At 57.8% G+C, this 25,613-nt stretch overlaps 1 protein-coding gene and 1 non-coding gene across 11 annotated transcripts in view; both read right to left on the reverse strand.

Moving 5' to 3' along the window:
- Positions 1 to 498: 498 nt before the first annotated feature.
- The window catches only part of NSD2 (nuclear receptor binding SET domain protein 2), a 78,474-nt gene continuing 53,359 nt past the window's right edge, over positions 499 to 25,613 (reverse strand). For 4 of the 10 annotated variants that reach the window (XM_057706069.1, XM_057706071.1, XM_057706070.1 and 1 more), the window contains exons 9-22: positions 25,316 to 25,440; positions 15,552 to 15,683; positions 15,287 to 15,410; positions 14,613 to 14,813; positions 13,746 to 13,925; positions 13,222 to 13,378; positions 12,884 to 13,089; positions 11,832 to 11,935; positions 10,359 to 10,628; positions 9,493 to 9,609; positions 6,133 to 6,274; positions 5,753 to 5,859; positions 4,569 to 4,773; positions 499 to 3,931 (exon numbers count right to left, since the gene is read on the reverse strand). In XM_057706069.1, coding sequence (XP_057562052.1) covers positions 3,660 to 3,931; positions 4,569 to 4,773; positions 5,753 to 5,859; positions 6,133 to 6,274; positions 9,493 to 9,609; positions 10,359 to 10,628; positions 11,832 to 11,935; positions 12,884 to 13,089; positions 13,222 to 13,378; positions 13,746 to 13,925; positions 14,613 to 14,813; positions 15,287 to 15,410; positions 15,552 to 15,683; positions 25,316 to 25,440 — 2,342 coding nt within the window. In that variant the 3' untranslated portion in view covers positions 499 to 3,659. The other 6 variants (XR_009048801.1, XM_057706074.1, XM_057706073.1 and 3 more) reach the window with 6 other exon arrangements.
- Positions 6,366 to 6,490, reverse strand: LOC130835399 (small Cajal body-specific RNA 23). The gene has a single exon (XR_009048888.1). It is a non-coding gene; the product is annotated as a small Cajal body-specific RNA 23 (non-coding RNA).

The following is a 25,613-nucleotide window of genomic DNA, read 5'->3' on the forward strand; positions in this document are numbered from 1 at the left end:
TCCAGCCAGCTTGAGCTCTCTGCTCCAGGGCCCCGGCCCCTCTCTGGGGTGGGTGACGCTGGGGTCAGCCCAGGGGGTTGGGGAGCATATCAGAGGCTCTGGGTCACGGGAAGACCCAGGGGACTGGGGCGCAGCCACGGGCAGGGCTGAGACGAGTCTGCTGCTTCCGCGCCCACCTCTGTCAGGTGTTTGGGAACCAAATTATAACAGGAAAGGAGGCCTCTCCCCAGGACCAGAATGACGGTATTTCCGGTACTTGCTACGCTGGCAAGGCCACGTTGGCCTCGCCCCGGGTGTCAGGGGACTGGGCCAGATGCATCTGAGTGACAGGCGACGCGCAGGGACCGCAGGGGCCCGGGCTCCACCCCTGCTCAGGGGACTAAGATCCCACGTGCCCTGCAGCGTGGCCAAGAAAAAACAGTGACTGGGAAAATGGAAAAAAGCCCCAAACTTCAAAATGCAGTCCCACATAAAATAAGTTTAAGAAAAAAAGCCTTTAAATGTTTTTAATACAAAAATACTCATACACAATCATCTTCCAAACACAAATTCTGACTTTAAATGCTATTTCCCCCCAATCGGTGATTCTCAAATCTACATTTCAGTATCTTCCCCCAGAAGTGAATTTCAAGTTTTTAAGTCTGTCAGAACTGGCGGTAGCACCTGGTACCTGGCCTCATTCCATGCGACGCTGGGACGCCAGTAGGCACGCTGAAGTGTGTTTAATGTCACATCTCAACAGGGTACGGCGGACACCATGGCACCCGTGGACCCAGCATTTTACCCGAACGTTCATCAAACACTACACGTCTCATAGGATCAAAAATTTGGCAACTGACAGTCACCTGTGTTAACGTTCATAAAAACAGGCTTATCTTTTCTTATTCCTGAACAAGGCAGTTCTAGAAGGTGGCACGGCACACGCGGTGGCTTACGCGTCACGGGGAACACTGGGAAAGCGCCGGAGGGCAGACCTGAGGGCGTGGCGGGGGGGGTCCTGGGCATCCTCGGAGGATGGGACCCGGGCGGGGGCGCCCGACGGCCTCCCCGTGTTGCTCGCGGCTCATAACCTGCCCTGGACACGGGCCGCGACCCGCGTGGCAGGAGGCGCCCACGTGCCCACAGGCCTGTGTCTGCACAACACACAAGGGACCCTGAGGCGTTCGGGCAGTTTCCGTTTTGTTTCTGCTCCACGTGAATCACACAGGACTGAACCTGACGTTCAGAAAAGACCGAATCCCCCAAAGTGACCCCCTCAGACTCCGCGCAGAGGCTGCGCGCACGGCTTCGGCCCGGCGGGAAGGCCCCCGGCCCGGCTGCTCCTCCGATGCCTTGCTGTACTCAGACCCAGGAGCTGGTTTTCTGGAGATTCTCATAGTTAGTGTTATTTGCTCATTCGTTTAACAGTTTTTTGGAAAGAGAGCAACCACACCTAAAATGTTTTCCAGTATTTCCTTCAGAAAGATCATAAAAGAATTTGGAAGGAATATCAAAGTGACTCAAAAATCACAAACTTTTACTACTGTCAAATACAAAAATAAGTTAATGTGCTCCCCAAAGTGCACTGCAAAACCAATTCTGATGTTCTGACATAGGCAGAAATCCCTCCCTGGCAGGAAAGGACAAGGGACGTGGGCCCACACGGGCCCTGGCTCTGAAGGGCAGGGCGGCCACCGTGGCCGCTGTGCCAGCACCAGGCCTCGGCGCCCTCGTGTGCAGCCCCGGAGCGCGCAGGCGCCGGCCGGGGCCTCAGGAGCATGAATCTACCTCAATCCAGTATTTTCTTAAGACAGTTTGAGAGAAACGAGTCCTGAACTGAAACAACCCCAGTCCCGGCCTCTCACCACGCAGGTGCGTCTCCAGAGAGGACTGAGCCGCGTGTGGAAGCACCTGCTGAGGACACAGCTTGCTCTTCCTTTGGTCCTACACACGGTCACTTGTCCCAGCGTCACCAGAGAAGGGCCGGCGGGACGGCCTTGTCAGCAGACTCTTCCAGTCCGTGCTCAGGAGGCCTGGGCGCCTTGAACCTGGAGCAGATGCTTCCCCGGGGTCATGGCCCAGCCAAGACCACTGCCCCGACAGCTCACGTCACGGGACCACAGAGAAGTAGCGAACTTCGGTCCGACTACGGACGCGTCCCGCGGTTCTCCGAGGCAGGAGTGGCAAGAGAGACCAACAGGAGGCCTCAGTGGCAGTTTTCAAGAACAGCTGTGTGAACTTTTCTGCAGAGCAGATGTTCTCTTCAGGTTATTTTAAGAAAAAAAGATCAGAACAAAGCACCTGCTGCTAGACGTCCCCTTCCCTCCTGTCGCAGGTGGGGACCGGCACGCGCACGGGCTCCCGGCGTCCGGGCTCCCCGGAGAACACAGGGCTGCGCGGAAGCCGCTCCCTTCGTGGGGCTAACAGCTCACGGAGGCCTCCTGGGGGACGGTGTCGGCCGGGCTTCTCGAGGCCAGGTGCCCACGCCCGGCAGGCCGGCCCGGGTCCCCGGCCCAGTGTCTGCCCAGCGCGGCTCGGGCTTCGCAGGGACAGACCCACGAGGTACGTGGAGTCGCTGCGGGCGGCGCCGCATCTGAACTCGCTCTTTTCTCAGCCCGGAAGGAGTGTCTGGACACGCGTGTTTCCCACGAGCTCCAGGTTCTGAGGGGGGGACACCTAGCAGCGCCCTGCTGCGCGACGGTCACCCGTGGTGCCCCTGGGCAGAGCGCTGGACAGACCGTTTCCCTACGTCGTCACGTCACACGGCTCAGCGGGTCATACACGCATCAGTAAACACGCATTTCAGTCGGTGATAATTTGTGAAACAAGTTTAGCAAAAATATATTGAGAATAAAAACCAGAAACTGGTAAAGAAAAGCCAACCGAAAAAATATACAAACTCTTCCCCCAAGTGATGAAACCCTCCGGGGAGGCTGCCCCACGAGAGCCTGTGCTTTAAAGGCCAACACGGCAGCAGCGCTTGGTTCAAGTCCACGGAGAGAAGAACTAGAGGGGAAACCTCACGACACTACGCTACGCACCGTCCTGGGGCTGGCTTCTCACTAGGATTTCGGAAAAGGGGCATTTTGAGGAAAAACTTCACATTAATACCAAAAAAAAAAAAAAAATCATACAGCTGTTTCATAAGAGCAAAATAATCAAAATCATGGTTCCCAAGGCATCCGGGGTCTGAGTCCTCGCCCAGGCCCCACCCTGGGCTCCTCTCCTGAGTGTGACGGCGGGTAGGCAAGCCGGGTGACGCGGTGACGAGAGAGCAGGGACGCCCCGAAGGACGCTGCTCTACGCCTCTCGGCGGAGATGAGGACGTCTCACACGCCCACGCGTGTCCAATCGTAACTGTGACCTAGAAAGCCAGAGCGGGAGGGCACCTTGACGTTCTGAGATTCAAGTGCAGCTGTAATGCTGTGTGGTCAGGCTGGTCTGTCCTGGGACATCCGCACCCGCGGCTGGAACCACGCGGCTCGGACGGGTCAGTGCGGGCGCGGCAGGTGCCGCGCGACGGCTCAGTGGTGGGAGGCGCTCCCTCCCGAGGAGGCCTGTGCGTCTGTCCCGGGGGCTGTGAGCGGCGTCCTCCGGCCGGTGCCAGGCCCGGCCCTCTACCCGCAGGGCGGGCTGGCCGCCCAAGGCCGCCCCTGATCTCACCCAGCCCCGGCCTGGCGCTATTTGCCTTCTGTGACCCTCCGCCAACACCTCCTCTTCTTCCTCCTCCCCTTGGACTTGGAGGGCTCCGGGCAGGGCTGCTCGGTCTTGGCGCTTCTAGGCAGCTCTGCCCGGAAGTCGTGCTCGCCGCAGCACGACCGCCCGTCCGGGGTGACGCTGAAGGCTGCCCCGTCCTGGTGTTCCTTGCAAAACGAATTGGGGCAAAAGTGGCAAAACGAAGTGGAAGGTTTGCCACACACGTCACAGTGATGCCAAGGACATTCCCATTTCCCTGCAATGAAACAAAAGCATCACCAGACAGAAGTGATGGAATCACAGCTTTTAACATTTTCATGGTTGAAAAGTAGCTTTAAAACTCAGTCTGCTCAGGTGAACACAAACTAAAACGAGACACTGCTTTCCACGCAAATGTCAAAAGGTAAAGAGACGCTGAAGCTGGTGCTCAGAGGCCTGGCGGGCGGAGGGCCCCGCGCCCCGGCTGCTCTCCTGTGACCTGCGCGCAGCTGGGCCGAGTCTCTCGGGGGCCCCGAGCTTCCCGGCGCCCGCCTGTGAAGGCTCTTTGCCCGGTCTGGGAGAAGTGGCGCCCCACACCGCCAGTCCCTCTACCACCCGCCTACGGACCCTGCTCCGTCGTCTTGGGCCACACAGAATGTTTCTGTCTGTGTTTTACAAACACATTTGACTTTTCCAGCTTTTCGGATTCCTGTCTCTGGGCGAGGGCCCCTCTCCGTGTCCCTCCCGAGGTGACAGCTGCCGCTTTCCCACCGGTGCCCGTCACCTCTCAAGGGCAGAGCCCGCCCCGCCTTCCCAGCGGAACCCCGGCCTTGGCGGGCCCCTCGCCCCCAGCAGCTCCTCCAGCGCCTCCCCCACCCCGGCCCCCGCCTTGGCCGCCCGGGCTGAGGACCCACCGAAGGGCCGCTTGCCCAGGCCCAGGCAGGGCAGGTGGTAGGCCTTAGTGCAGGACTTGCGGTCACACAGCACCAGCTGGCCGCCGTCGCCACAGCGGAAGCACTCGTCCTCAGACGGCTTCTTCCCTTCCCCCTTCGTTCGACGCCGCCTGGTTTTTTTCTTGGTCTTCTTGCCCTTTTCCTCGGAGGAAAGGGCTGCTGAGGTCTAGAACGAAGAAGCAAACAGAGTTCGCTTAAGGGAAGCACGTGCACGGAGGCAACCTGTACCAAGGGGTCATGAGGACCAAGGTCAGGAGCTTCAGGGGTCCCTGGAGATGGTGTCACGTGAAAAGGGGGGGAGCCCTGCAGCCGACGGGGAAGAGGCAGGGGCCCAGCCTGGCCTCATTTACTGCCTGAGGGAAACAACACGGGCGCCCGGCCCGCAGCAGAGCTGCTCAGCGGACACAGGGCCCAGGCGGGGCTCTTCCCAGGCGCGGCGCATCTTGTGAGCACACGTGAGAAGAGCCGAGGGCAGCGGTGGAGGCCTGTGTGGACGCCCCAGCTCTGGGCCTGGACGCCTGCGGCCGTCCGGCCTTCAGGCCTGGGTTTTACAGGCACGGGGAGTGGAGTGTGTGCCCTGGGTGGAGCGGGGTCCCCCCAAACCCATGTCCTTCCTGGAACCTCCGACGTGACTCTATTTGGAAGTAGGGTTGCCGCAGACGTGACGCAGTTGGGACGAGGTCACGCTAGAGCCGGCGGGCCCTAAGCCTGGGTGACCGCCAGTGTCCTTGTGAAAGAGGGAAAGAGACACGGAAACAGACAAACCGGGAGGCCGCTGCGTGACGATGCCAGACGGGTGAAGGGCCGGCAGCCTGCACGGGAGGGGAATCGGGAGGGAGGGGACAACAGGTGCACGTGTGGCCGATTCACCCTGCTGTGCAGCAGAAGCGGACATTGTAAAGCCACTGCATGCCAGTACAAATTAAAAAAAGAAAAAGGGGGGGGGGGAGCCACAGAACGTCACGTGCCACCAGACACGAGGAGCAGCCCTGCCCCAGGGGAGCGCGAGGCTCCGACGGCAGATCACCGCTCCAGACCGCGAGGTCCCCGCAGCCTGTGGCCTCTGCGGGGGCGGCCCCAGCCGCGAGCACAGCCAGGAGCCCGGGTCCCGCCCGCCCTGCAGGCCCCGCTCCCGCACGGCTCACCTTGGGCCGGTCCCCAAGGAAGCCGCTGCAGTTGGAGGCCCCGCACCGACAGACTGTCTTCTCGTTGCCCAGACAGTCGAGGTTATAGTTGAAGGTCAGCTCTGTCCCTGGGTGAGACAGACAAACCGCACTGCCAACCCCGACCTTTCACCCCTGCCGAGACGCCCGCACGAGGCCACGAGCCCGACGGCCGCATCTGTCCTGTCCCCCACAGCTTTCGCGTCCACGCTGCCAAGGCGGACGTTCCACACAAAACACAACTTCCAAGTCGCCACCCGGCCCCCCGAGAGCCTGGCTGTGCAGCCACACACGGCACAGGCGAGGATCTGCCCGCCCGCCCGCTGGGCCAGGAGCCCGTGGGGCGCGTCCGGGCCCTGTACCTGCAGGGATGTCACACACGGCAAACAGGCCCACGCGGGTGTCACCGTTCACGGTCCACTTGAGGGTCTCGCAGTTGGGCTGGCAGCTGTGGTTCATGAACCGGGAGTAGTTTCCCTTGGGGCCGGCGTCGATGATGCGGTCCTGCAAGGCACAAGGCGCATCTACCCGCGGCCAGCCCTCAGCCGCCACACCCTCACACACGGGGACGTGCCCCGTCACGCGGGACGACTCTTGTGGTACTGAAAACCGTGATCTCCCGTGTCCACTTGGACGGGACACCCCCAAACCAGTCCTATTTCTCTGGCTCGCAGAGGGCAGGTCAGCACCACGGGGCGGGGACCGCGCGCTGGTGAGCGGGGGTGGGGCGGCACCGCTCGTCAGACGGCACGCGGGGAGCCGCAGGAAGCTGCCAGAGGTCAAGCCCAACAGCCCAACCAAGGACGGCACGGACCCACTTACGACACAAACAAGCCCCCGAGTCCAGAGAGCCTGGCACTGGTAGACACCCGACCTCACACCCTGAGGCCACGCGGGCTGACAGGAGGGGCCGACCCCGCAGCAGGAACAGTCGTGAGCTGCATCCAGGCAGAAGCGAGGAGGGTCCCCCCCTCGGGCTCCCAGGGTCAACCCACCGAAACGCGAGCGCCCGTGTGTACGAGGAGAGTCACACTTGGGGCAAAAGCCAGACGACGCAACGGCCCGGCGTCGGGGGCGGTGACCTCGGCATCCTCACCCTAAGCATCTCTCCGTCGGCCGCAGGGCTGGGAGCGACCGAGGAGAGAGACGCACCGGAGGCAGGAGGCCACGTCACGTTCGGCCACAGAAGGCATCACGGTCATGCGTGAATGCCACACCGGGCCTGTGAGTGGGGACAGGTGTGTGTGGACGCGGGCACCCCAGGGGCTTCCGTGACGTCGCCCGGCCTCCATCCTTTATGGCTTCCTCTGAAGGACCAGCCCCTCAGCCCCCGTGTCCACACCTGTCACTCCACAGACATTTACGCCTACAGCTCACGCTTCTGTGGAAGGTTCGATCGGCGCTGTGCCTCGCTGCGCCGACCCTGGGTCCCCCGAGAGAAGCCTTGAGACAGCCTTACTTTCTTCCCCTCACACGTGACTCAACTTCCTGGCCCAGCCAGCCAAAGGGCTCCTTGTCACGTCCAGTCATTTTAACAAGATACTTGCTACGCGGACCACTTTGGGTGGACTTCCCCTGAAACACAGGCTCCTTTCTCAACGCCTGGACCTCCACCGCGCGGAGCCCTGCCTGGCCTGTGCCCTCGCCGCGCTCCTCCCCAACCCTCCTCTCCGGCCGGCCGCCCTGCAGCTGCTCAGGGGCTGCGCCGGAAACGGCGCTGGCTCCTCCTCGTCTCGCTCAGCTCTCCGAGTTCCAGATTCAGCGGTCTCGAGAGCCGCTATCCCCGACTCCGCCCGCTTCAGAAGCGCGCGTGGGCAGCGGGGCTCCGCGTCAGGACCATCTCAGAACGTGCCGGACTCCGGCAGCCGCCGTCCACGGCTGGGTTCCGGGCGTCCTGCCCCAGGGCTCCCTGCCCCACGGCCACCTGACGGCCCACAGCTCCACGGGCTCTCGGGCCCCTCTGGCTCCCACCATGCTGCCTCCCGAGACCTGGCACCACAGCTCCCCGGACCCCCACCCCACCCCTGTCTCCACGGCCCCCTTGTGAACCTGCTGGACACACGTCGCTCGTCGGTTCTCCCGTGCGGCTGTCACCAGTAGGAGGTGAGGCGGCCCCCGGGGGCTCTGGGAGCAGGCACGGCCCCTGCTCTCAGATGGGCTCTTCCACCTGCTGCGGAGGCACTTCTGGGTGGTGAGTCCTGTGGGTTCACCAAAGGTGAAGTACCTTCCACACCTTTCTGTCGTTGCTTTGGAATCGAGCACCACCCTTGTCTCCCAAAATGCTACGTGTAGCGTTTTTAATTTTTATAAAGGGTTTTTTCCCACCGAACTATGTGACTTGTGGGATCTTAGCTCCCCAACCAGGACTGAACCGGGCCTTTGGCAACAGGAGCGCGGCGTGCTGACCACGGCGCGGTGGGGGACCCTCTCTGCCGCTTCTCATCTGTGTAGTATCCTGCTTCTCAGAGGGTCTTTTAAACAGCACATCCAGGTATATGTTTATTTTTATTTATCCTGCTCAAAACTTGGTCAGCTTCATCCAGAAAACGATCCGTGTCGCACAAACGCCAGGAAATCCTTTCCTGCCTCGCCTCCGCCCAGCCTCCCGTCTTCCTTCCAGGACACCTACGGGAGCTCGTCTTCCCGGGTCTCGGCCGCCTCCTCCGCGTCTCACGGCTTCATCGTCCCGTGTCGCGTCCAGGCGGGTTCTCAGACGCTGCTTCTCCTGCAGCCGGCTCCTCTGTGGAGGTCTCCTTCTCCCTAACCCGTCCACCAGGTTAATTTCAATGACTGTGACGTGCACGCCCAGTTGTAAACGTTCGAATCTGCCTGGTTTCTCCCTCAGTGTCTTGTGCTTGCGTCTCCAAATCTCCTTTCACGTCTCTGACCATCGGTAACACACGGGTGTAACGTTTTCTTCCAGGTTTAATCTTATTATCTCTGATCCTCGCCAAAGCTAAAGCCTTCCAGATGAGGGTCTGCTCGCGCAGATCCTGTGCTGCGTGTGTGCACGTGCAGGGAGGCGGGGCTCATGCTTTGTTCTCGCAGGAAATGGAGGCCTGAACGGCTTCAGCATCTCACGTGTCACGGGCGGTATCGCGGCTTCGGCCAGGTGCCCTCAGTGAATTACCACTGCAGGGACCCATCTGTGTGTTAAGTGATCAACCTGGCATTTTCCACAACATGTAGAACTCCACAACACACACAGGCCTAGGCCTAGGGTTTCTCTCCACCCCCCACCCCCCCCGCAAAGGAGGGGGACGGCAGAGCGGGTGCACCTTCTCCAACCTCCCGGGGCGGCTGTGTCACCCGGGGGCGGCCAGATGGGGCCCGTCAGCTGGGCATCCCAGACGTGCCCGCGCTTCACCCCAACGCGTGACGAATCACCTCACCCACCTGCTGAGAACGCTGATCCCCTCCAGCAGGGAAACGTTCCAAACGGTCGACAAACCTGGGCTTCACACAAGTAACAAACACCCCAAAAGACTCCAGTGTGTCCCTGGAAGGCTGCGTGACTCCCCTAACCCTGCTCCCTCTGACCCGCGGGAAGACTGTCTAGCGCGCCCTTCACGCATCAGCCGACACGCGGCGCTCCCAGGGAGCCCCCTGCCGAGAGGCAAGAGGCGGTCGGCCCTGCCCTCAGCAGTGGCCAGAGCCACCGCACGTCAGAAGACACGCGCGAGGCCGGCAGCACAGCCGCGCGGACGGCAGGGCCGCGGTACCTTGTCTATGGTGAGCATGTAGAAGTGCGTGATGTCGTTCTCGTGCGCACGCCGGATCCGCGCCATGCACTCCTCCTCGTCAATCAGCTCCCCCACGTACTCGTTCACGAACTCGCCCTGGAAGCCAGAAGAGGGCGGCTGTGACGACCCGCAGCCCGGCTGCGTCTCACGCCCGCGCCCGGAGCCCACGCCCGGGGCAAGCGGGGTGGCTGCCGCGGGCCGGCAGGCAGGGCTCGCCAAGCTCCTGTGCGTCACAGTCAAGGTGGGTGCTTTTATACGTAGTTTATCGAGGCTGTCTGCGGAGCGCCTCTCTAAGCGGTCTTCTGGACGCAGCCGCACGCTAACCCTTGCTTCCTAGCGCAGCTGCGTCTGGGGGGCGCTGTAACGAGCAGGTGCCAGCCCCCACCCCCACAGAACCCGCCGTCACGGCCCCACCTCCCCAGCAGAGAGCCCTCCCCCAGGAGCCCGCATGAACGCGCAGTCACGGCAGGTGGAGCAGCGGGGCTGCCGGGGACCCGCGGGAACCGTCCTTGGCGCGTCCAGCCTGACGGCGGAGGCGGGCCGTGCGTGGTCCCGGGACGGCCCCCACGGCAGCCGCGTCCAGGCCGCTCTGCTCGGCCAGCCTCCCGGCTGCCCGTCTGCGCAACCCTTTCACTTGCGCAACCCTTTCACTTCCTGACAGCAGCGTCTGAAGGCACTTTTCAGCGAATGTAAGAGTTTTACTTTGATAGATATCTTTCACGTAACATTTTACAATCTTCAATTGTAACAACTCAAAAACCAGTTTTGAAACACGTGTTCTCATGAGTGCAAAAGCCCCCGAGTCCGAGCAAGCCCCGGGGACACGTGCGCGCGCGCACACACACCTTCCTGATGTCCCTCTTGGCCACCAGGCCCCAGCCCTTGCCGTCTGTCTTGATGATCTTGGTCTCGGGGTACTGGCGCTTGGTGAAGCACTGGTTCTGGCAGAACGCGCCCGCGGGGCACACCTGCGGGTGGCACTCGAACATCAGCATCCGGTTCAGACACTCCGAGTCGGAGCCACAGGGGTTCTCGTCGGTGGGCTTGCAGTTGCACTTGGGGATCTCGGAGATGTCCGCCGTGTGGATCTGCACCTTGCCGTAAGGCTTGTTCACCTGCAGGCGAGAGCCGGCTGCCTCAGCCCACGTGCCCACGGGAGCCTCCAGAGTCCTGGCCGCCACGCCTGTCCCACCCACCCAGCCTCCCGGTGGCCTTTCAGACGCGGGCCGAGCGCGACACGGCGGGGAGGCCCGTCCCAGCCTCCCGGAGGCAGGCGGAGGCGGCGCGGCCCGGCCCTGCCCTGGGAGCTGCGCGCGGTCCCCTCCGACCCCCCGTGCCGGCTCATCTTAGCGCTGTTCTTCGTTTATCAAAGAGAGAAGCGTGTGGGACTGCTCAGCAGCGCGGGCGCCCAGCAAATGCTGAGACCCATCTCCTCGCAGCCCTCCCCCCAGCACACAGGGGCACCCAAGCCGGTGGGCACATGGCGACCCCGCCCTTGTGAACGCACAGGTCCTCATTAAGCAACCAGAGCAGCAGAGAGAACTGAAAAGAAACTGAAGCGGAAATGAGAAGCTCTAGGAAAACTGTGGTGAGAGACACCCTTTTCACCACCGAGGGAGAAACTGCGGTGCTGCCCCGGCACTGGGGGAGTCTGGACTAGGCCTCAGGAACCCCCGTTTCATGCTCTCTGACCCAGTAATTCCATTTCGGGGAACTCATCCCAAAGAAAGACTAAACACACATCAGTACAGGGAATGCTTCCTTCACACAGACATGGACCGCAGCCCAGATTTTAGCTGTGGGGGCGCCCCGCCCCGCCTCCTGCAGGGCCCCAGGCTCACCGCGCTCCGCTGGGGAACACGCCCTGCCTGCCATCCCGTGCTCCCCACACCCTCCGGAGATCACTGCGTCCTGGGCTCTGGCCGAGCACGGGCCTGGGCTCACCACCTCTCCACGGAGCTCGTCTCCAGTGCTCGGTGGTGGCGGGTGCGGTCCACAGACCCCTCCGGGGCCTGTCCCTCTGCCCCTCCTGCTGCAGGCAGCCCGGCCAGGACTGCGGCTCCAGCCCCCACTGAGCATCAGGCTAAGCCTCACACGAAGGCAGCGCTGCGACCTCCCGTGTGAAACCCCAGCCCGCACCCTGTCCCCTTCCTGGACACGCCGGGTGGCGACAGCATCTGGTCCCCGCCGAGGACACCTCACACGGCTGTCCCGAGCAGAGACGCGCGCTTGTGACCAGACTCCTGGCCGCCGGGTCCAGCCCGAGAGGAAGAGTCCCCGCCTGAGCGCACGCGCCCCGCCCCCGCCAGGACGGTCACCTTGATGTGCTTGTAGGGCGGAGGCCTGCGCTCACTCTCCTGCGTCTCTCGGGCTTCCCTCTGCAGTTTGATTTCACAGAAACGAGCTTCGGCTTCTTGCAGTGCTACAAAGTCAACGAGATGTGAGTAAAAGATCTGAGCAAGTCAACTCATCCCCCCTCTCCACTCTGTCTTTTAACGACTTAGTCTCAGCTTTCACCTGACAGCTTGCTGCCTCTCGTTTCCTTAAGCCTAGAGGTGAGCCGCACGGTGTCCCCCCAGGTGGGTGCCCGGGGATGCCTGCCGGCTAAAGAACCAGGGGCAGCCCTGGGGCGCCTCGAGGCGGTGAGGGAGCGCGGGGCGTCTGCGTCAGGAGACGCCGCGGCCCGGCTTCCGCCCCGCCCGCTGGCCCTAACACAGCACGCGAGCTGCTCCATTTCAACACCCGACCCTCCTGTGACAATCCTTGAGAAACCTGAAGGGTCCCCTGTGCTGAGGCCCCAGGCGAGCAGAGGGCCTGGGGCCGCCTCCCGGGAGGGGTGGGTGTACACACGCGCCCCCCGCTGCCCCGCCGTCCCCCGCTGCCGCCCGTCCCATCCCCTTCTGTCACCCGAAGGACACCTGCACACGGTCCTCTGTCCCCCGCCTGGGCTGTGGAGTCGGGGGCAGGGCATCCTGTCTACCTGCCCACACCTGCACCTCGGGGGCACCTGAGCATCTGCTGACGGGTAAAGGGACCCCGAGAGCCAGTGCACGAGACCTAGACCGCGGCCAGTTTCCTCCACATCGCGGCCGTCTCTCATAAAGGCAAGCGGGAAAGAAATCCCTGTAGATCGGTACTAAGATAATTCCTTAAAAATACGAGCTTTCACACACGTCAGTAGATGTCACCACAAACCAATGTTAAAAGAGTTACTAAACATCGTATCTTCTCCTCTGCTTCAACAAGTCCGTCTACAAACCTACTCCTTCCTAATCTAAAGCACAGCTAGAGTGCTGAGCCCGCGTTTTCTACGGAAATCACACACGCAAAGGCAGCCGAGCACTGTCCGGCCACCGGGGAGCCTCCGTACCGTTTTTGAAGACTCTTCCGATCCCGCTGACCCCCTGGTAGCGGCTGCCCCGGTCCCCCTCCATGTACGGGAACACTCGCGCCTGATGCGTCCAGTAATAATCTTTAGACCCAAAGAAAAACACAGGGAATTCTCCAATCTCGTGCTTCATTTTCTGAATATTTGGGGGAACATTTTTGGGATGGCAAACTTCTGCCGGCCACCATCTATTATAAATATTAAAAACAGGATTCACAGACCCTTCAGAGAGAGTGACAGTAACTTCAATGCGTTAAGTTCTGTAAAGTAAAAGAAGACATTTGAACAAGGAAAGAGGAGCCGGCGTCTCCTCCCCGCACCTGTAGTTCCCCAGCTTCACCCAGATGATGTCCTGGAAGTGCAGCTTCTTGCCAGCCCTGCAGTCGTTGCAGAACCAGCTGCCGTCGGGCATCTCGATGTTCAGGCAGTCGGGGTGGAAGGCCGCCGGGCAGGACTCGCAGCACAGCAGGCTACCCCCTGCAACGAGGGCGCCACGTAGCCTCAGCCGCCACGGCTCACCCCAACCCACAGCTCTCACCCTCTGACTCTTGGACAGTAGGTTAAAAACAGTCATCTGCTTGTAAACACAAAGGCACATTTTATTTTCACCACGAATGATGTCCCAAGAGTCTCTGAAATGATCATGGTTAACTCGGAGATACCACGCAAGCAAGTACACGTGTAAACCCGGGGGCCATGAGCGTGGACACCCAGAGCCTGAAGAGCGCTGCAGCCGGCCGTCCACGCACGACCCTCGGACCGCCAGGGGGAGCTGCGCTCTGACCGTCCAGACAGACCCGATGGACTCGCAGGGCGCGCTGTGGCCCGCGGAGGGGCGCCTCACCTTTGGAGCACACGAAGCACCAGCTCACGTTGACGTGGGCGTGGTGCCTCTTGCCCTTCCGGGCGGTGAAGTGGTTCGTGCAGATGATGCTGTTGGATGCGATCACCGAGCAGCCTGCGGCCAGGCACGCGTCCCCTCCGTGGTAGGCAACCGGGCACCGGACGCACCGCATCATTTTACCTGGAGGCAGACACCCAGACCCCGGACCCTGAACAGGACAGCCGGAAGGACCCAGGCCTCCACAGGTTTGCAGGGCTGCTGCCGAAATACACGTGAAGCAGTTGATGGGAAAAATAACTCGGGCGGGAGGGTAAGAATATTCACTGGACGCCGTGTAAACAAATTTCCTTAAGGCAAGGGTGATTCAAGACTGTCGGAAAACTGTCACGCATTAAAAATGATGTCTTCTAAAATGAGGTCCAGCCGGCGTCTCAGCCGGGGCCCCCCACGGGAACTGCCCCGTGCACAGGACGGTGTTTAGCAGCAGCCCCGGCCGCTGCCCGCCGGACGCCCACAGACACCCCCAGACACAACCGCGTGTGCCCTCCAGGGCAGCACGGCCCCCGCTGCCCTCTGCCCCACAGACCCAACACGACATCACGAAGATGTGACTGGAATATAAACGTTCATCTCACACACGAAGGACCATTAAAGCCAGAACAAACAGAACCTATCAAAATGGTTCCTCCCGCTCCTGACGGCAGGGATCTTTAGGACGACACGCAGGGCAGGAGGAGTGGAGAAGAGCAAGCAGAGCCCGAGCCCTCCCCCACCCACCCCTCCAAGTCCACAGGTGAAACTCCCGGTGAAGAGCCCGACAGGTCCGCCCGCCCTCTGCGCGCACAGAGGCCCCCAGCCCGTCCGTACCTTTCGACGGCCTTGGGTTTGAGGGGTTGGAAGCGTGGCAGCTCAGGCAGCTGTGCAGCGGGCAGCGGAAGCCCCGGCTCTCGAACACCGTCAGCGGGAACGTGCGCACACAGGCCTCGTGGTAGAACTTCCCGCACTGCGACACGACGCAGCGCTTGACCTCAGTCTTGCTCTCCTTACACACGAAACACGCGTGCATCCCTGCCGGGGGCGGAGGAGGCGGAGAGGGGGGCACAGAACAGGACATGAGCACCGGCCCCTCCTCCAGCCCTGCCGAGGCGGGTCACCTGCCTGCACCCGAGCCCCGCCTCCTCCGTGGGGACAGGGCGGTCTGACCAGGCGGCCCAGGCGGGGCTGCATCCTCAAACGGGTCCCCTCAAACGAGCGAGGAGCTGCAGGGAAGGGGCTCCTCCCGAGAAAGGCTCCCACCCTTCCCTCTGAGGGCAGCAAACCAGCTGCGAAGAAGCTCTGTCAGGCGCCCGCGGCCTCCCCGGAAAGTCCAGTGTCCTCCCGACCCAGGGCCCGGCCAGGGAACGGAGGTGGATGGTGACCCTGGCCACGTGGCCCGTCTGCCCCCCCCCACCCCTCCACGACTGTGCCGGGGAAACCGGGAAAAACCTCAGGAAGGAGCTGGAGCGCCCGGTGGGAGCAGGGCGGGGCGGGGCGGGACATACCTGAGGTGCACTCACTGCACAGGAGCCTCCCCTCTGGCCTCCGGGAGAGGCCCAGGCAGGCCAGGTGGAAGGCGCCGCAGCAGGGGCCCTCGCACAGCACCAGGCTGCCCGGCTTCTCGCAGAGCTGCGGGGCGTGGAGACCCGGCATGAGAAACAAAGCTCCCCAGAGACCAGCGCGCGCTCGCTGGCTGGGCGGAGGCAGGGGGGCGTCCGGGCAACGAGGCCGGGTCCCCGCCTGCCGCGTCGGAGGCCGCCGGCCCCTCACCTGACACACATGCTCCTTCTTGGCGGTCACTCCCCGTTCAGACCTCTTTGACGAGATGGACACTTCAGTCTGGGTCTCGTCCGCACTCTCGTCCGGGGACTCTGGGGGCTCGTCTCCAGGGCCGTCCGAGACCTGGGAGGAAGGAGGCGGACGACAGTTCACAGTGGCCGCCAGCAGCCCCGCCGGCTCCCCCCTCACACGCGGCACCGACACCACCGTCACTTGCCGATAAGCTGTGTAGAAATTCGGAAACGGGCTCCGTCCCGCTTGGTTTTTAGTACACGATGTGCATTAGAGGCACAAAGCTTACATCCTTGCTTAAAAATGAAGCAACTTTTATGAAAAGCCAATCTGCTCTGCTGGTCACCTACAGGCGGGCTTGGGGACCCAGAATGTTGACTTTTCTTACCCGATGTGTTAAGGGTCACTACTGTAAGGTGAGACAAACACATCAGCACCCAGCACGCATCTAAGAGAACAAGCGCCGTGTCACACGCAGGCCTGCGTGGCGCGCGCATCTTGCTCTGGCCGTGGTGGGACGGTCGGCGCCCCGGCACGCGTGCGCTTCCCCGAGGTCAGGAGCCGGTCTTCCAGACTCATCACACCCACAACTGGCCGACCGCCCCGCTGGCTTCCTCCCCCCACGGCCTCTTCCCCACCGGGGGCGGGTGGCCGTGTCCATCTGTGTGAGAGGCGGGGACTCGGAGCAAACGCAGTGACTCACAGGCCGTGTTCCGTCCTTCCTTTACCAGCGGCGAGCGAGGCCGGGCTACAGCCTCCCCCTCATCACTGTACACAGCTTTTTCCCTCACTTGACCAGCAATAGTAAATCTTTAAATAGAAATCAATACATCTTTAATCAGAAAACTTCCTTATATAGCAAATTCAGATTTTTTTTAAAGCTTAAAAACACATTTAGTATTTATCTGACATTAGGCAAATAAATGTTGAAGACTGAACTTTTCAACAGATCAGAAGTACAGGCTGCATTTGCCGTACACCTCCGTCATCACAGCAGCAAGCAGTTACGATCTAGGCTTGCTGTCTGCCAATGAACACAAAGCGAGAAATTGAATCAGGCCACATTTAAAACAAAAAAAAAAAAAAAAAAAACAACAACAACAAAAAACAAAACCCCAGCAGGCAATTCACCCAATTCTGTAGCCTCATCAGTGAAACTTGCCCAGATTTACTCACTGAAATGACAGGGAGGAGTAGAAGGAAAACCTCTGATAAACAAAGGGGTTTTGCTGCCAGCGGGTGGGCTGCCCTTTCTGAGAGAGGTGCCGGCTAACCTGCGTCTGTGGCAGGGTGACGGCGTGTGGCCACCATGCCAGCCCGCACGCTCCCCGAGGCCCGACACGGCTCAGTCTCAACGGAAAGCAGCCTTTTAAGCGCGACTTCCTCACCTTTTCGGGAGGAAGGAAACAGCGTGAGTGAGCACGAACGCCTGTGGCCACGAGGCTGCCGCGTGGAGCCCTCCCTACGGCTCACCTCCTACGCGTCCGCACGGACACCTGAAAGAAGGCGGCTGGAAAAGTGCTCTGAGTTCAAACCCCAACGTAACGTGTCCGTCAGGTGCGGGGTCACAGGCGGGGGCGAGCACCTGAGGTGAGTCTGCGGCCGGCGCCGGGGCAGCCAGGCGCCGGGAAGGGCAGCGGCGCCACCGGCCCCGGTCCCCCTCGGCCGCCCGAGAACCGAAGCCCGAAGACAGGGCCTCCGTGTAGGCTCCAGGGAAGAGCCCAGTGCCCAACCCACCAACCCAGGCTCCTCCCGCAACGTGGCGGCAAATGTAAAAGCTAAAAAAAGAAAAAAAAAAAAAAAAAAAAACAACAAAAGAAAAAAGAAAAAAGAAAAAGAAAAAATGCACGGAGAGAAAGACAGAAAACACAGACCAGTCCTGGGTCAAAGGAAGGAACAGCACCTTTTATTTAAGATTTACAGAAAAAGTGAGCACGTTTCCACTTGGAGATATTTCCTAAGTTAACAAAGTCTAGTTTGAGGAAATAAACACTGAATACATATTGTGAATGGAAATATAAATGTTCAAGACACACACGAGGCGCACTTCCTGATGGGGTCTAAAAGACACATACAGCATCAGACCTTACAACGGTACAGTCCGTGACAGGTGCAGGAGGGTCCAACTTTCATCCCACAGCACCCCTTCCCGGCCACCGCGCGGAGCCCGAGCGCACAGCCGGGGTCTGGGGGCGGCACGGGCGGTGCCTGGCTCCGGCTGCAGGCTCCACCTCCACGTGCACCAGGGGCCGGTACTTACTCGGAGATGCCTCTGCGAAAGCGACACATCCACCTGTACGGTCCCAACACAGTCCCACATCTCAGGCTACGACCTCTACGGTCTATTCCATATCCAACAGGATGTGTTCCGAAAGAGAAAAACGCAGTGACTGAGCAGACGGACGCGGACTGCCGGGCACTTCCCACGGCGCCCGAGTCCACCAGAGCCACGCCTGCAGCTGCCCGACCAGCGGCTTAGCTCCTGACTCCCAGCTTCCTCCAGTCTGAAAATACGCTACTCTACTCAGTATGCGACAGCACGAAACCGCCCGTCTGCCTCGGAAACACATTCCGCTACGGGCAGAGAAGGCGGTCTCCATGGTCATTACAGGGATTCTTCAGGGTGACACTGACGAACATAATGGAACCCGGGGAACACATTTAAACCCGCCGTCGGGAAGCGACGTATGCAAATCCCAGCAGGTCCTCCCCGCTGGGGCCGGACAGCAGTCCCCTACGCCTCGGTCGGTGTTACACACAGCGAGGTTCAAATCTTTTAACAAAACATATCCCTCCACATCGTTTTTAAGATACAATTACAGACCTTGAACAACAGATATTTCTATAAACCAACATTACTTTTATGTTTAAGTTATGCTTTTGTAAAGTAAGAAGTAAGTAACTAGAAGAATGTTCACATAGGACTTTGGGTTGACAAATGATACAAGTCCTGTGCCCAGGAGACTTAATGAGCTTAAAATCAAAGGACTAACCTCAAGTTAATATCACAGTGAATACCAGGGTGGACTTAAAGTAGTTTGTAAATGAGTCATTTATCACCTGCAATACTACCATCCAAATGAAAGTTGTTGAACTTGTATTGAAGAGACCCCTCTAGATGAGACAGCTAGACCCTTCCTAGCTGCCCCTGAAGCCCAGGTCTGAGTTGTGGCAACACGCTCCGGCACTGTCCTCACACCCGCCTTCTAACCGGGCAGCTCCTGTAGGTCCAACAGCCCCGGGAGGTGCCGGTCAGGCCGCGGGGCTGCTGTCCCAGATTCAAGGTCAGCCCTCAGCACAGATAAAGCGGGTCTCTAAAATGCCCTATCAACCCAACGTTGTCCCGACTGTGTCCCCCCGCAGAGAGCGGGCTGAAGAGGGCATCTGTGGAGGCGCCCGCTGCTGGTCTGGGCTGCCCTCCCCAGCCTCAGCCATCTCTGGAAGGTGCAACATGCCCTGGACAGTTAGCACGCGCGTCAGAACACAGGCCGAAGAGCTGTGCGCAAAGCCCAACGCCCACGCTCAGGCCAGAACAAACTGTCCACGGGGACCTAACACGTAACCACGTAGCTGCAGAGGCATCTGACAAGATGAGGCCTGTCTGGTTCCTAGGTGCACACTGAGCACGCAGGAGGGTCCCCTGGGAGCGTCCTCGCTGTTGGAAACGCCCAAGCAAGTGGGCCCTGACCCCCGCAGTACAAGCAACACGGATGCTAGGCGTGTGTGTGTGACCTGCTAAGGACAGTCAGCTTGCCATCACTGACACGTACATCAGTAGTAATTTCTAATACTCTAGGTAAAACAGCAGAAACAGTCCTTAAAAGGACCAAAACCCATTTCACTGACCAAAAATCCTAAAATATACAGGAGTCAGCACATTTCTTAAAAAAAAAAAAAAGAAAGCCAATCATAGATTTGAGAGCATTTTGCGAAACCTTTTCTAATAAGATAGTGATATTTTGCCACGATAGTCTTTTGGCAAAAGACTATAATTTAGATTCATAATCTAAAAGACAAACCAAGTCCTCAGCAATGACTTCTTCTGTTCACAGATTTTTAAAACCTGAGGTGATAGAACTACTGATTTTAAAAACACAAATGCTAGTTTCACACTAAGTCAAGGCAGCTCTCCCCTGTTCCACATACAAACGACTATCTGCCCAGAACAACCTTAAAAATGAGTTAATAATTTAAAGGAGCCAGATATGCCTCAGAAGCGTGTTAAGTTAGAAATCAAGTGGAAAAGAAATCCAGTAAACCTGCCAAAGTTACAGTGATTGTATTTCCCAGCTCCGCTTTCAGACAGGAGCCCCTCCTGGGGGAGGAGGGACGCCTTCTCGCCCACCTGGGGCCTGCGCGGGGTCTCGCCCAAGTGATCCAAGAACCACCCGCCAAGCGAGCCCTGCTCTTTCCACAGGACTCCCCAGCAGAAATGAACGGAGGAGGCGCCTTCATTTAAAACGCTCACACTGTTACTGGAGCGATGAACAAAACCTCATCTCTTCGTCTGCCACAGCAGGCCCAGCGTCCAGGTTTTGGGTGGAGAACCCTAACTTTAAGCTCATACGGGGACACCTGTTATGCTTTCATTAGCAGATGCGAATTTACAGTCTGACTTTTCGTTAGAACGTTTCTAAGACAGACTCAGTAGGCATGAGAGCCGCCCCCAGTCTGGCCGCGCTCACACCCCGGTCCAAGCCCTGGGCGAGCAGACCAGGGCCCAGGGGACCGAGAGAGGCGGCGAACCTCACCCTTCCTCCGTCCTTTCATCCGGTGTGTTCACCTGCTCCCGACCCCGACCACGGGAACCTCCTGAAGTGGCCAACCGCCCCGCCCCTGCCCCGGGGCCACGCACCGGCCCTGAGCGCTCCACGGAAAACATTCCTGTGGTTCTCCATGGACTTCCCACAAACACCAAGGCATCGGGCACAACTGAAGCTGGGAGCGGGCCTCCTCAGAGACCCGAGGGGGCGGTCGAACCCTCCCGGGGCGGGGGGATGCTCCGTCACCTCACAGAGCCACCCTTTGCCTTATGTTTCTGAAACTCGGCTTCCTGGTCATAAAGCCACTCAGGTTTCTTGTGGGTTTTTAGGAATATCCTCTTTAAAATAGTGAGGTTCCCTTCAGCTGGGAGATATTCAAGATACTAAGGAGCGTACTGAGATGAACCTCACCTAAACGCCCTACGACTAAAGACTCTGGGAAAGGCTCCCAGGAGACAGACGTCTGTGGGCGACAGCGGGGCCACCCCGTCACAGCGGGCACTTTCATTTCTGCAACAGCCGTCAGGTCAACTCTCGCGCATGCAGGGTCCACCTGTGGCCTCCCGCGCTGTTGCAGAGGCCCTCCTCGCAGCCACCTCCCCACCAGGCCCACGTGCGGCCTGGGGCAGGAGCGGCCGCGGCAGGACTGTGCGCACAGCGCAGCCAAATTCACCTCGACCACAGGCAGCTCCGAAGGACGAGCGCCTCTGACCTCAGGACATGGAGACGTTCCCCATCGACCAGCAGCACAATGAATCTGTACTCTTGCAGACAAACCACTGCCTGACCCCAAGCTCTTTCGAAACAGGAGCCCCTTCCACTCCCCTCCTCCAGGAAGCCGTGGGTGGGCCCTCTCAGCGAGACCACCCCTGGCGTCCGGAGCAGAACGGTGCTGACTGCACCTGCCTCTGCCTGCTGCCGCCGTCCCGGCCCCCCGGGGGATGAGACCCCCTCCCAGCTGAGAAACACGGCATCTCCCCCGGCACGCACCCCTGTGTCCTCAGCTGAGGCTGAGGCTGAGTCCACGGGCTCCTGTGGACACGCTGTCCAGCCGTCTCCACTGGAGAGGAAGGCAACCCATTCTCTGGCTGCCTCCAAACACACCCACCGCATGTCAGTCGCTGGCTGGCTACCAACTCAGAACCCATCACGCCACCATTCCACATAAGGCTCTGCATTCTCGTCAAAGGCCTCTCAGGCTAGAGTCTTTAGAACTGGGGTCATTTTTACACCATCACTTTTTCACATTTTTACTTTTAGTGACTGGTTTGTTGAGAATCTACATCACTCCTGAGCGCGTCCTTGTTCCTTAGGGGCCGCATGGCCAAGACGGTCCTGGAGGCCCCGCGTCCCACTGCGTTTGAGCAGAACCGCCCACCAGCCACAGTCCCGTCAAGCCCAGCATGCGTCACGTCTAGGCTTACTTCATCCCCGCGTGCAAAGTGCAGCCAAGAGGATCGCTCTTCATGCCAAAGCAACATTTATACTTTTGGATAAAGATGGAATGATGGTGATTTTATTGTTTTTATTGTTATAACCAGTATTGTCACAACAGCGAACCCCTAAGTCCTTGCACGGTGCCAGGCACCCCAAGTGCTTTACATGCGTTACATCACTTAATGGTTTAGAACACAAGTATTAGTGAGAGAAACTCATTAAAAGCAAACACGTCTGCAGAGTCTGCTCAGGGTGAACCCAACGCTCCTGGCCTGGTAACGTGACGAGCCCTCCCGCCTCCATGAGCTGAAGGGCACAGAGGCCTTTCCTCACCATGCAAACATGCGGACACCCGGGGGCATACCAGGTGGTCACCCAAGATTGGGACATTTAATATGATGACTCATGTTCTACAAAAGCAACCGATGAAGAGGTTGGTGTAAATAACCTGATTATAGGACCCCTAGATAACGGTTATTGAATCAAAGAATTAAATGGTTCACAATGATACTGTAAATGACATTTTTTCCCTACAAACTTCCTATAGCTAGTGTCATAGTAAAACTGTTTAGTAAAAAAAAGACAGAATCAAAAGTCTTCTTGCCTTTTATGTTGGAAATTAGTTTACTATCTACAAGATTGAATACATTCCATTAGCAGGGAGAACAGTCAACGAGGACGCTTTTCGATGTGTGCTGTTTGTTCTTTGTTTTTGAAGGTACAGATGCTGACGTTTTTTTCAATAAAAATTCAGTAAGTTATGAACTAGAGGAGAAAAACAGCCTCTAAAAGGATGAGCCCCTTCGGTGCGCTGTCCCTGTCACAGGCCCAGGACAGCCCTCACCGAGGGCAACCTTCCACCTGAAATCTACATGGGCACTGGGACACAAACGTGTTCTGTCATGAGATGAACGTGACTGGTCACATGGCCTGGACCGGGCGTCTTACCTTGGTCTTAAAATTTGTTATCTGCTTTCTTCATTGTGTGTGTTATTAATACCAGTAAAAACAGATTATCACACATCTTCCACAACTGCCTGTGAAAGGGGCGCCACCGAGTGTGCACGACGAAACGCCGCCTGCAGCAGACATCTTGGAAAATTACACCATTTTAAGTGCAGCACAGAGCAGCTGAGTTCAAATCCAACTTGGCTGAGGTGGGCTCCCATAAAAGCTGTTACCAGTGAAGGCGAAAAAAATAAGAATTTGCTCTACTAAGGGAATAAGAAATGAAATTACAAAACACTTAAATCATATCAGTTCCTTCCCAGGCCTTTGTCATGCAAGTGCGTGATGCTACGCTGTCCTCCTCTTAGGGGTGCAGCACTGCTACGGAGTGACTGCCCTCATCCCAGTTCTGCGGACCGCACCCACCGTGTCTGACGGGGACGTAGACCACAGCATGACCTGAAAGGTCTGGAAACACCAACCCTAGGAAAACTCCTTACTCGAAGCAACACTATTGAAAAGAGAGGATGAAAACATGCAAAGGACATGTGCCCACCCCACACCAGGGGCCAGTCTGAGCCCTGCAAACAGCAGCTCCAGGGTCACCCAGCGCCCATCAGAACTGGACCTAGCAGCTTCTAGGATGTTCCTCTACAACACTACACTTTGCCTCTTGTGCCCTTAAAAGGCACTTAGACTGGCAGACGCTATAAACGTGTACTGTAGTTCAGCAGTGTTAACACAGAAACAGACAAGCCTTCTTGTTCACCTAAAGTGGTTTTAATAAACAGTACAATTCTGTAAAAATGAACTCTAATGTGAGATTTATATAAGCTGCACAAACAGAAAAAGCCTGGTAACGTAAACGTTTTTATGTAAGGGACAGAATGCACACTACAGAATCTATGCAAAAACGTGTATGATTGTCATGTATTTAATATATAACATAAATGTATTTAATAATCTATCTACTTCTGAAATTCTAAAGAATTAAAAATAATTAAGTCTAATGATTGTAAAATGTTTCACCTAAGTCTTCCCAAGTTCAGAACAAACGTCTAAGCCAGAAAGATGAAACTCATTCTGGTCAAAACCAATGTCAGACTGTCAGGCGTGTCTAACAATCACGTCCCACCCTCGCTACCCGTCGTCCGGGCCCAGCGGTGCCCTGCTCTAGATCCACACGACTCACACCAGGAACAACAGACACGATCTCAGTGGCCTCAGTGTTTTCCTGTTGATGGTATCTGATAACAACAGAAGTAAAAAACACTCTACCAAATAAGTGAGCCAAAATAGGGTGCCCGAAAAACTCATTAAAAAGTTTTTTAAACAAAAGCTGACTTAAGCTGAAGGGTCTATGGAACTGAAACTTTTAGTATTCCTCTTCTTTAGAACTGCAGGCCACTTTCTATTTAAATTTTTAGGATACTAATCTGAACCTGGACAAGAAAAACAGGAAAAATGTTTTTGTACAAGATTTGCCTTTTCAGGTTTCAGTAAGCTCCCAGGAGCTAGTGAAGAATTCTTACTGTGTTGTCTTGAATGTGCCCAAATGTAAGAAATGTTTGGTTACCTACAGCTACTGACCACCCGGGAGCCCAGGGCCAACACTGTCCCAAGGCCCCCGCACTCCTCAGCTGCCCAGCCGGCTGCAGTGCGAGCAGACGCCTTGCCCCTGGAAGGCCCACCCTCCTTTCACGGGCGGGAGCACCTCAGGCTGCGAAAGAGCAGGGGACGCCCAGTCCCCACCCCGGACCACGGTGGAGACCACGTCAGAAGTGCCTCCTTCTGACCCCGCCCCTGCCTCACTACCCTGTTCCGAAAAAGCCCAAGGTGAGCATCTCTTCACAGATAGTCTAAGAACTGGGCTCATGTCTACAATGAGAAAAAGAATCACAGGGGACAAAATAACAAGAAATTAAAACCTGAAAAGAAGCTCTTTAGGTCACCTCTAAAGCTGGGAATCCCAAACTCCCTCTGGACACAAAAGGGTCCTACCTACACTCTGAGGCGGTTTTTCATTTTGTGTTTAGTAGCGGCAAAAACTCTACATGTCATGATACAGTCGTGTCTGACAGCCTCACTAACACGTATTTTGGAAGTCCAGAAAAGAGAAGTCACGTTACCACAGTACTTCTGACTCACCGCGACACTCAAAGACCTAAGAATATGCCAGAATCTAAAGGACCAAAGCTGTGGACCAAAAGTCACGGGATGCACGAGGCACGTGCACAGTGTGTGGGCCTCTCCATCCCGCTAGGTGAGCTGAGCGCACCAGGCCTACGGGCAAGCCCTGCTGATGTTGTGTCAGGTTAGGGCCGTATGAAAATGCACAGAACCAACATCTTGAAGACAGATTTCAAGCACAATTAAACGCATCAATACTGAAGTACAGCCAGGTACATGTACGCATACACCGTGTGCATGTGTGTTTCTACCCGAAACAGACACAGCTCAGAGCACCTAACCTCCCTACGTCTGTGGAGAACACGGTGTCCCGCTGATTAAGTCTGACCTTTATCACGCTTCAACGTGGGTTAACTAAACGGCCTTCGTGTGGGTGCGTGGTGACCACTATCGTGATGACTTTACCTCATTCTCAGTTAAGGATGCAGACGGAGAGGAGCTTTTGCTAAAGGCGAGTGAGGCAGACGCCGCTGTCGGGGCCCGGTGCCGCTTCTTCAGGGGTTTGCAGGCGTCAGACAGATGTTTTGTGGCTGTGAAATAATTTCGGTTTATATTATAAAGTAAAGTTTGAAACCTTAAATGCTCAATCTCTTTCCCGCTTTAAAAGTACCCCTCTAATAAATGAAGTTCTAAAGATGAATTTTCTGGGCTTAACTTTCTGTTGTGGAAAAATCAGGGCTGACGAGCTGGACAGTGAACTCCC

Source organism: Hippopotamus amphibius, chromosome 13 (assembly GCF_030028045.1).
Source record: "Hippopotamus amphibius kiboko isolate mHipAmp2 chromosome 13, mHipAmp2.hap2, whole genome shotgun sequence".
NCBI classification, from domain to species: Eukaryota; Metazoa; Chordata; class Mammalia; order Artiodactyla; family Hippopotamidae; genus Hippopotamus; species Hippopotamus amphibius.